The sequence below is a fragment of the Aristolochia californica genome, unplaced genomic scaffold, assembly GCF_029961685.1.
Source record: "Aristolochia californica isolate CCGP_79_NKW_82.1479 unplaced genomic scaffold, dmAriCali1.0.hap1 SCAF_10, whole genome shotgun sequence".
In the NCBI taxonomy this organism is placed as follows: domain Eukaryota; kingdom Viridiplantae; phylum Streptophyta; class Magnoliopsida; order Piperales; family Aristolochiaceae; genus Aristolochia; species Aristolochia californica.
The window spans coordinates 21,885,194-21,902,677 of NW_027181771.1; the positions used below are offsets into that span (position 1 = coordinate 21,885,194).

At 41.4% G+C, this 17,484-nt stretch overlaps 1 protein-coding gene across 1 annotated transcript; it reads right to left on the reverse strand.

Annotated features, from left to right (window-relative positions):
* Positions 1 to 1,189: 1,189 nt before the first annotated feature.
* LOC137942900 (uncharacterized) lies at positions 1,190 to 14,786 on the reverse strand. Its single transcript, XM_068788623.1, has 5 exons — positions 14,624 to 14,786; positions 14,286 to 14,515; positions 13,344 to 13,790; positions 2,709 to 3,171; positions 1,190 to 2,316 (listed from the first exon to the last, which is right to left on the reverse strand). Exons 1-5 carry the CDS (start codon positions 14,784 to 14,786, stop codon positions 1,424 to 1,426), a joined length of 2,196 nt encoding a protein of 731 aa, XP_068644724.1. The 3' UTR covers positions 1,190 to 1,423.
* Positions 14,787 to 17,484: the final 2,698 nt, after the last annotated feature.

The window sequence follows — 17,484 nt, forward strand, 5'->3', positions numbered from 1 at the left end:
AGACCAGCAACATAAGCCTCATAAGCATCTTCAATCAAGCAAGCCATCAACAGCCGTGCAAACATTTTAGTGAGATCCTCTGCTTCTAAAAAACAGCTGGAATGCGGGTAGGTAGCCTGCAATACTTTCACTTGATGTAATGCACTAAAATTTGAGCAAGCTGTGAGTAAACCCACGACAGTAAATTTATGAAGGTGGGTGTGAGATGTTCATCACGGTTTTGTAGGCAGCAGTAAAACCCTGAAGAGCAAACAACTCTAAAATTTGCAAGTGCTCATCAAACCCAGAAAGTGCCCCAGGGGTAATCATCTCATTCAGTGAAGCATGTGGAGACATCTTGACACAAGTGGCATAGCTAGAATTTTCTCCTCCCTCCATCAGTACTGGGATTATGTTAAACTGCCTTCTAACTTCTTCCACCATTGTTAAGGCTACACTGCCCACACTGCGCATGGTCATGGCAGAGAACCAGTAGGGTAGCATAGCTCCAACACTTAGTCCAACAGTGACAGAGAACATTGTCCAACTGCATCACGAGCATCTGTTCTTTCCCTAATTTTTGGACGCATTCCTGCCATCTTGACAATGCCACTGGCATTATCAATAATAGGTTCATAGACATCCAGAGCAAGCCCTGTTACCATTGTGCTAAGCATTTCCTGATTCTTCGCATGTAGGCCCATCATTCTTCCATGAGGCGGTTGTTGCAGTGCATGACTCTGTAGGATTCCCCCACTTCCCATGTAGGTTTGAGAGAGCCTGCCAGATTTGATTATTTCAGCCTGATTCTGGATCAAGAGCTTCAGCCGCTCAATTGGTGCAATTCCTATTTTTGAGACAGCAGCAGAAACATCTAACTTGTCTGGCTTTTGATCACCATTCTCATTAATTCTGTTATAGGATATGATAGTATGGCAAGGAACAGGACTCCGTCTTGTGACCTCACTAAATAATTGAGTTGCCTCAGTTAATATTCCACACTTTGCATGCATGGCAATTAGACATGTTCCAACAAAGACAGCATATATCAGGCCAAGAGATTCTTGTTTTGTAGAATTTGCAGTTAATGTCCACTTTCTTGAGTGTTCAACCTTACTAAGTTTGTGTAGTGTTCTCATGACATGAACTTGCAAATCTACACAGCTCAGAATTGGGTGATCAAAAGGATTCAACATCTTAGTTGCTTTGTCGTAATGAGAAGTGGATATTTCTGCCCCCTCCTCATTTGGCACATTTCCATTAGAGCAAAGAGAAACTAATAACGTGTTTAAAGAAAATTTACTCAATGCAACTGAGTCAAGCTCAGAAAAGACATCAACAAGACCTAACTTAATATCATAGTCACCGTCTATTCTAGCAAGATTAACAAAGTTAGAACCAATTCTCATCTCTAAGATATGCTCAGGTATAGTTGCTACTAAAATCATGCTCTGTCGGTCAGATGGAGTTTTTTAAAATGAACTTCCACCTCCTCTTCGAACCCAACATCAAGCATTTGGTTAGTCCACCCTCGTTCTTCCAGTGTCTCATCTCGTTGCTTTGCAGCAACTATTGCTGCTGCATTTGGACTCCCGACAGTAAGGCCAGCCTTTTTTAGAAAGTTAAATGGCATTGCTGCAGTAAGTAGAAGTTTTCCCCATTTTTTTGAGTTCAAAATTTTAGTGCCACTTTCCATATCAATTGGCACGATGTCCACCCAGTACCACACACTTGTCTGAATCCGGCTGAGCATTTCCACATCTATCTTGTAGGTTACAGCAAACCCAACTCTGAGTGGATCTCTACAGAACCCTTGTGTTGCAAACCCAGCAGGTCCATCTTTGGATGCACTGTTGTCCTTGTCATAATTTTCAAAAGCCGTATACAAGTGGTGTTCTTTTTCCACTATATTTAGAAGCATCATTACTGTTATGAAATCAATATAATCAATTATACCGTTGCCCTCCACCTCAGCTGCTTCCCTTAGTTGCCTAACTTCATATTCTAAATGGGCATCGTACCTCTTTGTGCCTCCTGCATTTATTTCATCAATAACTACAATAGCCGGAGGAAACTCATCAGCCACCTTGAAAGGCTCCCTACCCCATTTTGGGGCATCACCTAGATGAGTCTGAATCAACTCAATACCAACAACACGCAAGACAGTGGCAGATGTTGAATTGGCCACGGTCTTTGCAAGTAACGTTTTGCCAGTACCAGGCTCTCCATAGAGTATCACGCCCTTCGGAGGCTTGGGTTTAATGTCTGTTGTTTGCTTCTCAAGGGTAGCCTTCTCAGTTGCAACATTCTGCTCATGCTCCTCACTCGCAACCAGAGCTGCACGAACTTCCTCAATGGAGGAGTAGTGATTTATGTGAGGACGTAAATCAACAAAAAGATCCTGAATGACACACTCCATATCTAGAGGTACCCCCCAAGATAGCTACCACCACCCTTTCCAACATTATCACCACCATCACTGCCAGGCGGGGCACCATAATCACCTCTGCCACTACCCCCATACTCATGACATAAACAATGAGGATTTGGAGACTTTGAGGAAATTAGAGAGAATTAGTCGGGCAGTATTGAAAAGAGATGAAGAAACTGCCAGAAATAAAATTTGTCGTCCGCACAACAAAAAATTTGCTGTTGTTGACCGGTATCCAAAAATAGAGGGTGCCTTTCCTCAATTTTTACACGCAGGACAAATGAATTCGAAGACTCACCTGGCATTGATGTCGTTGAGTTGAGGTATGTCTCTGTTGAGTGAGAAGTGGAGGCGATGCCAACTTTCCTCCCCCCATCGTCGTCACAAAAATTCATGCTCTTAGGAAGCTTTTCCCAATGGCAAACAACCTTAACAGTGTTGATGAAGGAGGCATCTGACCGAACGAAAACCAGCAAACCCAAATCGGGCTGTTCCGAAGAGATTTGAGGTCGAACGACGCTGTGTTTCGGCTCGGGATTTCCACGCTTGAAGGGTTTAGGTCGACCCTCTACTGGATGGGTGTTCCCGATGGTGAATGAGGGGTCTTGGAAATTTTTGAGACAGGTCTGCGCTAGACGTCCACGCTCGGTGGAGTTAGGTCGACCCTCTTTGGAAGGGACAAAATTATTTTCCGAGACCGAGGCAGCACTGTTGGCTTCCGGAACGACGATTTTCCCCTCTGAACCCTTATCCAGATGTGTCTAATTTGGCCCCTTTCTCAGACATTTCAATTAAAATTTGTCGTATACCATCACATATCGCCAAAAAACATTTCTTTACGCCCTGTTGTGAACTCATCACGTATTGCCAAAATTTTTTCTACGCGATGTTCCTCTACGACGACCTTCCACTCTCATCAATGCTCCCCAAATCGCTCATTGTTTCCACTCTGAAACCAATTATTATGGCCCCAGATCTTACATTGCGATTTGTCGGGAAGAACAAGGAGGAAAAGCAATTCAAGCTCGAAGGGGAGCTTGAAACCTGGGTTCATTGAGGAGAACACCGATCATTTGGGTTCATTTTCAGAGAACACCGATCCTAGGGTTCGTTGAGGAGAACGCTGATTTTATGTTTTTGGTGAAATTAGACTTATCCATTTCATTCCATGTAGTCTCTTAAATAGGGTTTATATCCACAAGGTTCAAGAGAAAATTAAAATTTTGCCCCTCCGTGGCATTTAATTCGAAAATAAATTAAATAACTACATAACTGACTCAGTAAGAGTAATTGACTCAATCGTGGTGAATCTGCCTGACTCGGCCCACTTTTGGGTTCATAACACCTGCACTCTTGTTATTGTGGTACCCTTTTCGTTGTATCCACTAAAGTTTGCCTGGATATTCTTTCTATCCTACATCCTTAGGCCAAATCTCTTGGCTACTTTGTTTTAAGTCACCATCACATTCATTGTTGGCATGTCCTCTCTTTCCACGATAGGTACATGAGACAATTTTTCTTCCAGTATGTTAAAGAGGGTAATGCCACACACATCCCCTCTCTTCTCCTCGCCCTCTTCTCTCTCTCTCTCTCTCTCTCTCTCTCTCTCTCTCTCTCTCTCTCTCTCTCCTATCTTCTCCTCCTTAACCCTAGAATTTAATATGGTATTAGATAAGGAATTCTAGGTTCTTAAAGCACTCTAAAGTGTTGAAGCATGCAAAGGAGATCAAATTCCAGCCATTAGAAGAGGTAAAGGTGTTGTTTTTTTTCAAGTTTCAGCAAAGCCCTACATTAAATATGTGTGTTAAATCCCTTGTTCATTGCCTAAACAAATTCATCATCATGTTAAAATCAATCCCAATTCATTCTTAGAATTTCAATCTATGCAAAATTGAGTGTAATTTGGCCAAAACCATGGCTGAATTCAGATTTTATTAAAGTCCTTATTGCTGCCTTGTTTTAATTGGTTTAGTATGCCACAAATTCACTTTGATAAATACAAAAAATTCTATAAAATTATGGATTAAATCTCCACTTGTTGCTCTCTAGTTTCATAAAACCCTAAATTGCCGTTTGATTTTTTAGAAAGTTTCCTTATTCATGGTATGTTTGAAATTACCTTCAAAATCAGCACAAGAAAAAACTGAAATATTCAGCCTACTTATCAATGTTTTAAGGCTGTTTAGATTGCTGGTTTAATAGTACAAAGTTTTTAAATTTAAGTCATACTTGTGCCCTTAGATTGATAAGCCTTGCACACGTATGGTTTTGTATTCATGAATTCAATCTACAAATGATCTAATTGTTTGGTTGATTGAGAACTGCTGCTCATTTATCCTAAGGGTTAGTCCAAGTGTGTTTGCATGTCATATTTAAAGGGATGTCCTTGTGATTTTGTTTTTAATGGTTGAAATTTCAAGTAATTCATCATCGTTCTCAAGTTACGTTGTTTTCAACACACATGATCCCTTGAGAATTACTACTATTCCTCTCAAGGGTTTGAGCAACTATGTATCTTGGTCTCAATATTTTAAACAGTTTCTAATGACAAGGGACCTTGCTGAACACTTGGACCAGCCACCTACCCATGCCAATGATGCTTCCTATCAAGTGGTTGAAGAAAACTACATTGATTATAAGTTGGTTGATTTAATAGCGTGAAAGAAGTGATTGCCAACAATTTTATTCATTTGAATACAGCCAAGGACATCTCGGATACATGTGATGTAGAATTTAGTTACATCGGCTTTAATACCTCGCAAGCGTATGAATCGTTCATGTAATCTAGCAGTAAGCGAGGGTCATATCCACAGGGAGGATTGAATTCTGTGTATTCTTCAGTCAACTAGCCTAACCAAATATGATGAATTAATCTGAAATAAACACTAATTATATCCTAAATTATCAAGCAATAATCTAATTAACTACTTGCACAATAGGAAACGTCAACTCTGGATTTTATCGTGATTCGTGCCTCTCGAGCGCCACGTAACCACGAATCCGGATTCTCAATCCTTGCGTCTAGCCCCTCTCGGGCGCCAAGAGTTAATGACAAAGAGCGGATTACAATAGAATGTAGAGAATCAATTTCCTATTGTGATGATGCTAAAATTATCAACTTTGGATTTTACAGTGATTCATGCCTCTCTTGAGCGCCACGTAATCACGAATCCGATTTCTCAATCCTTGCGTCTAGCCCCTCTTGGGCGCATAGAGTGAAAGACAGAAATCGGATTAAAATACCAAAATCCAACCTCCATTATAATCCTACCCTAATTAGCTAATTTAATCAAATATCCGGAAAACAAATATTCAATAAACATTAATTTTCAAATCAGATTCAATAAACATTCAAAACCTAAGTTCAAACTATAAAAAAATAAAATTAAAAAATGATGAATTAGTCCCCTTCTTCTTCCTCTCGCTCGGGCAGCAACTCGTTCTCACGGGTGCTGCAATTTCCCGAAATTAATGGCTTCGGGTAACAAGAGTGAGTGGCAGGAAGTGAAGACGTCGGCGATGAAGGTTGGAAGCTGACGGACAGAGGTAACGTCCGGCGAAGAACGAAACAGAGATGAAGTTCTCTAATCGGCTCTCTCGAGTCTTGGTCGGAGTCGGAGTCGCTCCAGCAATGGTCAAAAATACGTAACCGACGCCGGAGGATGGTCGGAAAGCGGAAGTGGCACCGGAGAAGCCCTCTCGGATCACTTCTTCGCCTGGCGAGCGACGACTGTCGAACTCACCTCGACGGAGACTCTCTCGAGCTCTCCTCGGGTTTGTTCTCGGTTGCTGGACGGCGGTGGACGACGGTGGCGCGACGAAAGGTATTGGCCTGGCGAACGATGGTGGGGAACTCCTCTCGGGTCCTCCCTTGTTTCCGGTCAAAGTCCTCTGTTTTGGTCTCCCTTTCTGTTTTCTCTTCATGCTTCCCCCCCTCGGGTCTCCCCCGTCTCCTCTTTCGACGCTCTCCTTCTCTCCTTTAATACCATCATATTTATTTTAAAACGATTTGACCTAAAAATCACCTCCATTTCACTAAGGGCATTTTGGTAAATATCTTCTTCTCCACCAAAATTCTCCTGAAATTCCATAATTAAATCTATAAAAAGCATTTCAGGAAGACATAAACCTTAAAAAAAATAAAATAAAATTCAGGAGAGAAAAATATGCAATATCGACAGTGATTAATGCCAAATTCAATAAATGCTCATTTCATTTGAAAACCGATAAATAACCACCTATAACACAATTATAAAGGTTATTCTATTATAATTAACTTAGTTCTCATGTCAGAATATAGCATCTATCACACCCCCAAACCTAAATCTTTGCTAGTCCCTAGCAAAACAACAATCGAACCAAAATTAAGCCTAGGAAAACAAAATGCCACTTTCGTAGGGAGCACGATTGCATTTAGCGCATGCAACAAGCCATTAAACCCCTACTCTGCAGTAGTGGACAAGTTATGTCTCGTGAGGGTTTGCATGGAATTTACCCACAAAATTTATCTAAATTAATAATATAAAAAGAAAAAAACTGAAGAAAATTTACTCCTCATTAGCATATGACTAACACTTAGTATCGTAAATTATCTGAAAATCATATGAGATCTTGCAGAATTTGAAAACCTGTGCAAAATATAGCCTATTATCAATCCAAATACACTCATTGTTACTCCACCTGAACCAATGTGACCCATAAGCAATTACTTCAACAAAACAAAGAAGCAACAAATAACAATAAAATCTTGGTCACATCACAATTAAGAGAAAATAGTAGAGTAAGCCTGTTGTCTGACAATCTCAAAAAAGAAATATACCAATTTCAATCTTGACTTGCAACTTCTTTCAAATTACAATTCATCATCAAAGTTAAGAAACTCATTGCTTCCAGATTTAAAACCATTTTACGCTATTACCAGCGCACTTTTGCTATTACTAGCGTAATTTTTGTTTCATTGAATACTTTTGGTATTACCACCATTTTGTATTCATCTTCACTACACATGCACTTATTTTTAAGTAACCGACTGTTCCGGTGCATGTCCCTGGGTTTGCCCAGGCTGTTTCTGAAGTTATATGTCTTTTGCAAGCAAGAGCATTTCCATTTTCATTCATACGTTACAACAAGGAATTTCACTGAGGTATAAAAAAGATTGAGTTCAAACAGGCATACAAGACTATTCAGACTAACATAGATCAACACTAGATTTACATGTTCTCTTTTGTAACTAAGTTCCAAGTCTAATGCAATAGTAAGCTATCCCATTGAATTCTCATGAATCACAACAAATGATATCATATTTCTAATAGGCATATTCTACACAGTTTTACGAAAAGTTTTGAAACACATTTGAGCAACTTATTTTAACTTTACTAACGTTAACCACATACTAAGTGGAGTAATTTGAAAACCACGAAAAAAAAAAATCAAAAGAAAATCATTGTTAAGATATAAAAGAGTTGTTCCCTCCCCCCCCCCCCCCCCCCCAAACCTAAACCTGACATTGTCCTCAATGGGGAAAAGTTAAAACACTAGAACGACTACAAAAAGAAAGGGTTAAGCTCCTTCAGGGCTCCTAAATCCATAGGTGGGACCATATGTGTTTGGTCATCAACAATAATACCGAAGAGTCAATAAAGACCCCCAGGAATGATACATAGTCTCCCTCGAAGAAGATTTACTCGTATCAACCGTACCCGTAGGTAATCATCCGTAGATGAAACCACTATCCCACATCACACTTTGAAGAAATCTCCATGTGACTGGTCACTGAAGGCAGCAGGAATCACGCGCTGAACACAAGTCCTTAAGTTACTCACCATAAGGTTTTCATTCAATACTTCAAGATTGAACTGGTCAATCCCAGAACGGTTGTTTGAGTATAGACCTCTCAAACTAGGGACCAAAAGTCTGGTCATCAACTACCGGAATCATTTATGCTCTCGGCCGGCAAATAAGAATGAATAAACAAAAAATAAAATAATAAAATAAAAATAAAACTGTAATGTACAAAGGGATAGAAACATGGGGATTGTCCACAATGTGCTAAGTTTATAGTCGTAAGCAAGACTCTGACGCATTCAAGATGAAATGACAGGTTCCTCCAAGAAAATCACCATCACCTCCTCCGGTGTGGGGACATTCTCAAGATACGGTTTGAGCCTCTGACCGTTAACTTTGAAGACCGACCCGTCTCCATGATTGCGGATCTCAATAGCGCCATGAGGAAACATTTGTGTGACTTCAAATGGACCGGACCACTTGGATCTTAGCATCCCTGCTGTAGGTAACTGTAATGGTTCACCCTGATTGGCCATGGTAGCTCATACCTTGACTTCGGGTGTTTTCCTACAAATCTGTTCAACCTCTTCAACAAAGGGAGCTAATGGTCCACCTAGGGAACGGCGCCCGTGCATAAAAACACAAAAAGAACAAAACGAACTATCAAATTAAGCTAACAAACTCACTACTAAAAATATGAACTAACTAGAAGAAATAAAAATAATTCCATACAAAATAACCAAGCTAAAATTATGAAAGCACAAAAAAAAATTAAAAAAATTAAAAAAAAAATCTAACCTAAGACCATGGAGAACAAAGAAATACACTTAATACGTGCCTCCCTGGCAATGACGCCAAAAACTTGATGTAGAATTTAGTTACATCGGCTTTAATACCTCGCAAGCGTACGAATCGTTCATGTAATCTAGCAGTAAGCGAGGGTCATATCCATAAGGAGGATTGAATTCTGTGTATTCGTTAGTCAACTAGCCTAACCAAATATGATGAATTAATCTGAACTAAACACTAATTATATCCTAAATTATCAAGCAATAATCTAATTAACTACTTGCACAACAGGAAACGTCAACTCTGGATTTTACCGTGATTCATGCCTCTCTCGAGCGCCACGTAACCATGAATCCGGATTCTCAATCCTTGCGTCTAGCCCCTCTCGAGCGCCTAGAGTTAATGACAAAGAGTGGTTTACAATAGAATGCAGAGAATCAATTTCCTATTGTGATGATGCTAAAATTATCAACTCTGGATTTTACTGTGATTCATGCCTCTCTCGAGCGCCACGTAATCACGAATCCGATTTTTCAATCCTTGCGTCTAGCCCCTCTCGGGCGCATAGAGTGAAAGACAAAAATCGGATTAAAATACCAAAATCAAACCTCCATTATAATCCTACCCTAATTAGCTAATTTAATCAAATATCCGAAAAACAAATATTCAATAAACATTAATTTTCAAATCAGATTCAATAAACATTCAAAACCTAAGTTCAAACTATATAAAAAATAAAATTCAAAAATGATGAATTACTCCCCTTCTTCTTCCTCTTGCTCGGGCAGCAACTCGTTCTCACGGGTGCTGAAATTTCCCGAAATTAATGGGTTTGGGTAACAAGAGTGAGTGGCCGGAAGTGAAGATGACGCCGGCGACGAAGGTTGGAAGCCGACGGACGGAGGTAACATCCGGCGAAGAACGAAACAGAGATGAAGTTCTCTAACCGGCTCTCTCGAGTCTCGGTCGGAGTCGGAGTTGCTCCGGGAATGGTCAAAAATACGTAACCGACGCCGGAGGATGGTCGAAAAGCGGAAGTGGCACCGGAGAAGCCCTCTTGGATCACTTCTCCGCCTGGCGAGCGACGATTGTCGAACTTACCTCGACGGAGACTCTCTCGAGCTCTCCTCGGGTTTGTTCTCGGTTGCTGGACAGCGGTGGATGACGGTGGCGCGGCGAAAGGTATTGGCCCGGCGAACGACGGTGGGGAACTCTCGGGTCCTCCCCTGTTTCCGGTCAAAGTCCTCTGTTTTCTCTTCACGCTTCCCCCCTCGGGTCTCCTCCGTCTCCTCTTTCGTCGCTCTCCTTCTCTCCTTTAATACCATCATATTTATTTTAAAACGATTTGACCTAAAAATCACCTCCATTTCACTAAGGGCATTTTGGTAAATATCTTCTTCTCCACCAAAATTCTCCTGAAATTCCATTATTAAATCTATAAAAAGCATTTCAGGAAGAAATAAACCTTAAAAACAATGAAATATAATTCAGGAGAGAAAAATGTGCAATATCGACAGTGATTAATGCCAAATTCAATAAATGCTTGTTTCATTTGAAAACCAATAAATAACCACCTATAACACAATTATAAAGGTTATTCTATTATAATTAACTTAGTTTTCATGTCAGAATATGGCATCTATCAACAAGTTTTCAATTATATGCTACACTTGAAGGACTTCAAAAAGTTTTGACATATTTTAGGAGATGTGTAGGAAAAAGCATGAAGGAAATCTTCATGAATATTTTGCCAAGTTCTGAGGTCTACTTCAAGAATGGATAGTTGCTCAACATATTCAACTAACATTGCAACTCAAGCTAAACAAATGGAAGATTTTGTATGTGCCATATGCCTTGCTATTTTAAAATCTTACGTGGATGTTACAAAAAATTAGGTACTCAGCTCCCCAGCCAGATCCTCCTTTAATGATGTGTGCACAACAATGCTTAGGACACCAGTTAAGGTATCTACTCCTGCAACTGATCAAGTTGAGAATTCAGCATTGTTCTCCCAAGGAAGAGGCAGTAACAATTATGGTAGAGGAAAAGGAAGAGGTGGAAGGTCATATGGTGAAGGTAGAGGAGGAGGTGGTAGTAAAACTAACCCTAATTCCTCTACCATTGGTTGGCAAAGAAACTGTATTTCTTTTACATGAATAATCACCTAATTGAAAGATGTTGGATTTTACATGGAAAACCTGATTATTTTAAGGCAAATCAGACCTCTACCACATCAGCTGCCAATGAAGTGTCTAGTGAACCTTCTAAAGGGAAGCCATTGCAAAAAGAAGACTTTGTTTTATTTCAAAAGTTCAAGAATATAATGGCAGCCTCTAATAATACTACTATAGCCATTATTGCCACTACAGGTGCGTTCTCCTTGGACTCAAATTCTAGTGGTAACTCTTTATCTTGGATTATTGATTTGGTGCCTTTGAACACCTCATTGGTCACATACATATGTTGTCATACGTGTCACCATGTATTATGAACCGGTTTGTATCCATTGCAAATGGTTACCAACCCAAAATTCAAGGCATTGATATATCAACTTTGTCTCCATCTCTCTCACTTATTGATGTTTTATTCATTCCTCAATTTTCACTTAGTCATATGTTTGTTAGTCAATTAACGAAATTACTTGATTGTTTTCTTACCTTTTTCCATCTCTTTGAGTTTTCAGGACATCAAGACGAAGGAAGTGATTGGTGGTGGCCATGACAGAGGAGGTCGTTATTTTATGGATCCTCCAAGCTTGATAGTTGTAGCTACTAAAAATACAAAAGCAACCAAATGGCACAATAGGCTCAGCCATCCTTCTTTACCAAATTTGAAGCTATTTATTAATTCCCTTAGTTCTGTTTCTACATTGTCATGTGTCTTTTGTGAGCTTGGAAAACATCACAGGACTACTTTTCAGCCCAGGCAAAACAATGTTGTTTCTAGTCCATTTGCTTTAATTCATTCCAATGTGTGGGGACCAATTAATGTCCCAAATATTTCTCAAACTAAGTATTTCATGATTTTTGTTGATAACCAAACAAGAATTACATGGTTAAACTTGATAAAAAAATAGAATTGAAGTATTCACTATATTGATATCTTTTGTACTATGGTGGAGAGTCAGTTTCACACAAAGGTTCAGACATTTAGGTCTGATAATGCAAAGGAATATTTCTCCTCTCAGCTCCAATCCCTCTATCATAAAAGGGGAATTATCCACTAGCTCTCTTGTGTTTGCACTGGATAGCAGAATGGTGTGTCTAAAAGAAAAACATATATCTACTTGAAATTGGTTGGACAATCATGCTCTCTATGAATGTCTATTGTGTTCTCATGCCATGGATCGAGTCACCCGGCGATCACCTCTAGATTTCAGATTGAATGGCAAAGTTGAAGACGATTTGGAATGCTTAGAACGACCTATTGCTGTAATAGTTTGAGCCTTTCGAAGGTGCTCAGCTTTGGACGTCGTTTACTCTAATTGATCAATGCTTAATTCATTCATAACCCGACGTCCCTGTAAAAAGATTATGGAATGACGCCAACACAAGCCAAACAAGAGGCCATAAGTTTCAAGGAAATTACATAAAACCTAATAATGGAATGAAGCTGGAAATTACATATTCTACCCTCTGCGTCTACTAATTACTCTTGATGCTATGGAGTCCATAATATCACCCCCCTTCTAGAGAAAGAGCTTGTCCTCAAACTCAAAAGAGGGTTTGGAAGGCCTCGAGTGGTTCCTAGGAAGCTTCAACCTGATCTGCATCAGTCCATTGGACTAAAAGCTCCCAAGAGCCCTATACACGGCGAGCATGCAATACCTTCTCTGGAGTAGGAAGAACCCATCCGTGTTGTACTAGTGGCAAAGGTGTGTGCAGCAGCGAAGAGTCGCCTCTAAAGGGCTTCAATAGAGAGACATGGAGGACGTCATGGAGCTTGGCGTCTAGTGGAAGTTGCAGGTGAAAAGCCACACTACCAATACAGTTCAGCACTAGGAAGGGACCATAAAATTTGGGTAAAAGTTTGTGCCGTTTGGATGTTGCAAGGGAAAGCTGGCGATAGGGTTGAAGTTTAAGCCATACATAATCTACCGGCAAAAAGGAAAAAGCACGATGGCCCTTGTCATAGGTTAGCTTCATAGTGTCTTGAGCTCTATGCAAATGAGCCTAGATCTTTGTGAGCATGGTATCCGTTCCCCCAAAGCTTGGTCGAGCGCCGCTACCCGAGATGACCTAGGTTCATAAGATAAGAAACGAGGGGGGTCTCGCCTATAAACCACCTTGAAAGGTGTGGTACCCAGTGTTGTGTGGTAAGATGTGTTATAAAAATACTCAGCCCAGGCCAGCCAGCATACCCAACTGTGGGGAGTGTCCCCTTCAAAACATCGCAAATACATCTCCAGAGTATGGTTGACCACTTCTGTTTGCCCACCAGTCTGAGGGTGGTAGGCTGAGGAAAAGGCCAATTTGGTGCCATGTAATTTGAATAAGTCGGTCCAGAAGTTACTAGTAAAGATTGCATCTCGGTCATTGGTGATGGACTCTAGTAAGCCATGAAGGCGAACAATCTGGTCCATGAAACCCTGAGTGACATGGGTCACCGTATAAGGATGCGCCATGGGCCTTAAGTGCCCATATTTGGAGAACCGATCCACCACTACCAAAATAACATATTTTCCCGAAGATTTGGGAAGGCCATCTATAAAGTCCATGGAGATATCTGCCCATACCTGTGAAGGTAGCTGAAGAGGTTGCAACAGGCCGGTTGGGTTTAAGGATTCGGCTTTGTTCCGTTGGCAAACCTGGCACACAGCTACATATTCAGCTATCATCCTTTTCATGCCCCTCCAATAGAAGTCACGACTAATACGGAAATAGGTCTTCTGCTAGCCTTCATGAGTGTTGTCATGAAAGGAAGAGATAATGTTGTTGAGGAGGGCAGAAGTGTGATGAAGATAAATGCGATGCTTATACAATATGAGGCGGCCCTGAATTTCCCAATAACTATCCATAGTGTGTTGCTCAATTTTTTTATACAATTCTCGAAGCTCAGGGTGTTGCTGAATGTCCTCTCTAATGGAATCGGGCAAAAGTGATCGGGGTTAACTAATGGCGTGCAGTTGTGGTTCCAACATGTCCCGGTGAGACAAGGCATTGGCCCTGAGGTTAAGGTGTCCTGGTTTGTACTCCACCTGAAAATCAAAACCCATTAGTTTACTCGGCCAATGTTGCTATGGTGAAGTAGTGATTCGTTGCTCCAACAAATATTTTAAACTGTAGTGGTCTATCCATATCACGAAAGGTCGACCCCAAAGATAGGGCCTCCAATTCTGAATGGCTTTTCCTAAGTTGATGAGTTCCCTTGCATACGCAGCTAATTTGTGGTGGTGCGGGACGAGGTGGCGGCTGAAATAGGCGATGATGTGGCCCTGTTGCTGTAAGACAGCGCCAATGCCTCCTCCGAAAGCATCAAATTCAATAACAAATGGTTCATCAAAGTTGGGAAGTTGGAGAACCGGGGCAGAGGCTAAAGATCATTTCAATTGCAGAAAAGATGAAGCCACAATCTTGGACCAATGGAATGCATTATGCTTGAGTAAGTTGGTAAGCGGTGCTACAATCTGGCCATAATTGCCAATGAACTTCCGGTAATACCCGGCCAGGCCTAAAAATCCCCGTAAGGCCATGACTAAATGAGGAGTAGGCCAGTCAATCATTGCTTGTATTTTGCTAGTGTCCACTTTAACCCCTGAGGATGAGATAACAAGATCCAAATAAGCGACCTCTAAAGTCCCCATAGCGCATTTGGATTGGTTGAGGAAGAGATGATGGGAACGCAGGAGGGTGAATATCTGCTGGAAGTGCTGGAGATGGTCTTCCCAATTCTTGCTATAAATCAGAATATCATCAAAGAATACCAGGACATATTTTTGTAAGAGTGGACGAAATACCTTGTTCATAAGTGCCTAAAAAGTGGAAGGGGCATTGGCGAGCCCAAATGGCATAACCAAGAACTCAAAATGACCATGATGCGTACGAAATTCAGTTTTCTCAACATCGACAGGGTGGACCTGAATCTGATGGTAGCCTGATTTCAAATTCAGCTTGGTAAATAATTCTGCCCCATGCAATTCATCCAATAATTTGTCCACCATTGGTATGGGAAATCTATCCTTGACCGTATGAGCATTGAGCTCTCTGTAATCCACACAAAAGCTCCAAGAGTGGTCATGTTTTTTCACCAACAATATAGGCGAAGAAAATGGGGAGTGGCTGGGCTGAATAATGCCTTGTTGTAACATATACTGACATTGGCGCTCTATCTCATCTTTCTGCAAGTGGGGGGTAACGGTATGGCCTCACCACTACTGTCTCAGTGCTTAACTTTAACCGTATCCGATGATCACAAGTACGAATGGGTGGAAGTGCAATGGGCTCCTGAAATAAATCAGCAAATTCTATCAAGAATGAATTTAACGTACCGCGATCAGAGCCCATCACTTGGAGTTGCTGTAGAGTGCACGGTAACTGAGCATGAGTCCCATGAAGGGTGAGGTGGTGCTGGTCTTGTGTAAAACTCATGGTGAGGGATTTGTAATCCCACAAAATAGGTCCTAGTTGCTACAACCATTTAATCCCCAACACCGAGTCAAATCCAGCGAGTGGAATGACTAAAAAGTCTGTCACAAATGTGTGGCCTTCAATTGCAAAAGGTACACTGGTGCAACCTTCAGCACTGAAATTTTTTTCCCCATTCACTATCGAGATCGACATTCCAGTGTTCTTTTGAATCGGTATGCCGAGTTGGTGTGCTGCTGGTTGGCTAATAAAGTTGTGGATACTGCCCGAGTCCACTAAGGCCGGCAACTGTAGGTGGTGGAAGGTAGCTTGGACCTGCATTGTGTTGGTGCTATTCACCCCGGTCATAGCATGGAGGGAAATTTCAGGTTCTTCCGGCTCAGGCTGGACAACCTCTTCCAATGGTGTAGGCTCATTTGAATCATCCACCTCTAACCATAATAGGCATTTGAATATATGACCCTGTGTGTATTTCTCATGACAATTATAATAGAGGCCATTGGCCCTCCATTGTTCCATCTTCGATCTAGACAGGCGAAGAATGTATTGTGGTGGGGGTGCCTTGGCCTCCTCCGATATGGAGGCCGTATTAGTGCCTTGACGTTGTGGTGATGCAAAGGTGGGTGGGGCAGCAGGGGCCACCTGGCCTGTCCATAGAGGCCTACACCCCAAGGAATCTTTTAAGACCCATTGTTTAGCATCTAAAGTGAGGGCAAGATTCATGGCATGTGCTAGGTACGGTGGGTCGTGTAATTCCACTTCAAGATGAAGGGCCTCAACTAATCCAACAGTGAATAAATGCACATATTGAGTAGGACGCACATACCTACTAGTAGGGGCTAGCCATTCCCTAAAATTTTTTTTGATACACCTCGATGGAACCGGTATGTTTTCAATTGACCAAATCGCCCAAGGGATTGCTACGGGCGGGGGGACCAAATTGTAACATGCAATAATCCTTGAAAATCTCCCAATCGTGGATATGATGCTCCGAATCAAACTGATGGTACCATAGCTGCGCTTCGTCGAGCATGTGGAAGGCGGCTAAAGGTACCCTGTCCTCTGCTTGTGCTCGTTGTTCCAAAAAAAATGATCAAATCTATGTAACTACCAGAGGATCAGAGGAGCCATCATATGTGCGAAAATTTAACTTCGTATACCTGGGAACAGTGGTGGGGCTGGGGCCATGGCCACCCTCTGCGGTTGGGTGGGGTGGACGCTTGGGCATATGCGGAGGGGGTGGATGAAGAGGTGGTTGTTCAGTGGTTCCATTAGAGCTTCCAGGCAGAGCACCCTCTCTTGCAAACCATTCCCCAATCCGAAGATTTATCTAGATGATTGTATCTTTGAGTTCCACCATTTCATTCTAGAGGGCGTCTATGCGAGTTTGGCCTTCTAGCTGAACTTTATCAATGAGATTTTGGAAATCAGTGGGAGAAGATGAATTGCTGATAGTGGTCCGCTTTGATACCAAGTTGTTGTGTTCTCTCGCCATGGATCGAGTCAACCGGCGATCACCTCTAGATTCCAGATTGAATGGCAACGTTGAAGACGATTTGGAATGCTTAGAACTACCTATTGATGTAATAGTTTGAGCCTTTTGAAGGAGCTCAGTCTTGGACCTCGTCAGAGAGAGAATCTGACCTCGTTTACTCTAATTCATCAATGCTTAATTCATTCATAACCTGACGTCGCTATAAAAGGATTAGGGAATGACGTAAACACAGACCAAACAAGAGGCCATAAGTTTCAAGGAAATTACATAAAACCTGCTAATGGAATAAAGCTAGAAGTTACATATTCTACCCTTTGCGTCTACTAATTACTCTCGATGCTATGGAGTCCATAACAATGTCCCACAATTCTATTGGCCTTATGCAGTTCTTACAACGTGTTTTTTAATTAACTAGATGCCCT

What these genes read in the sequence shown, in the direction of transcription:
- LOC137942900 (XM_068788623.1), bottom strand. Translation starts at nt 14,786, where the DNA reads ATGGGGACTTTAGAGGTCGCTTATTTGGATCTTGTTATCTCATCCTCA. An exon ending in ATCTTTGGGGTCGACCTTTC is followed by an intron (nt 13,791 to 14,285) that starts GTGATATGGATA and finishes GCTGTGTGCCAG; the next exon opens with GTTTGCCAACGGAACAAAGC. An exon ending in CTCAACGACATCAATGCCAG is followed by an intron (nt 2,317 to 2,708) that starts GTGAGTCTTCGA and finishes AAGTTCGTGCAG; the next exon opens with CTCTGGTTGCGAGTGAGGAG.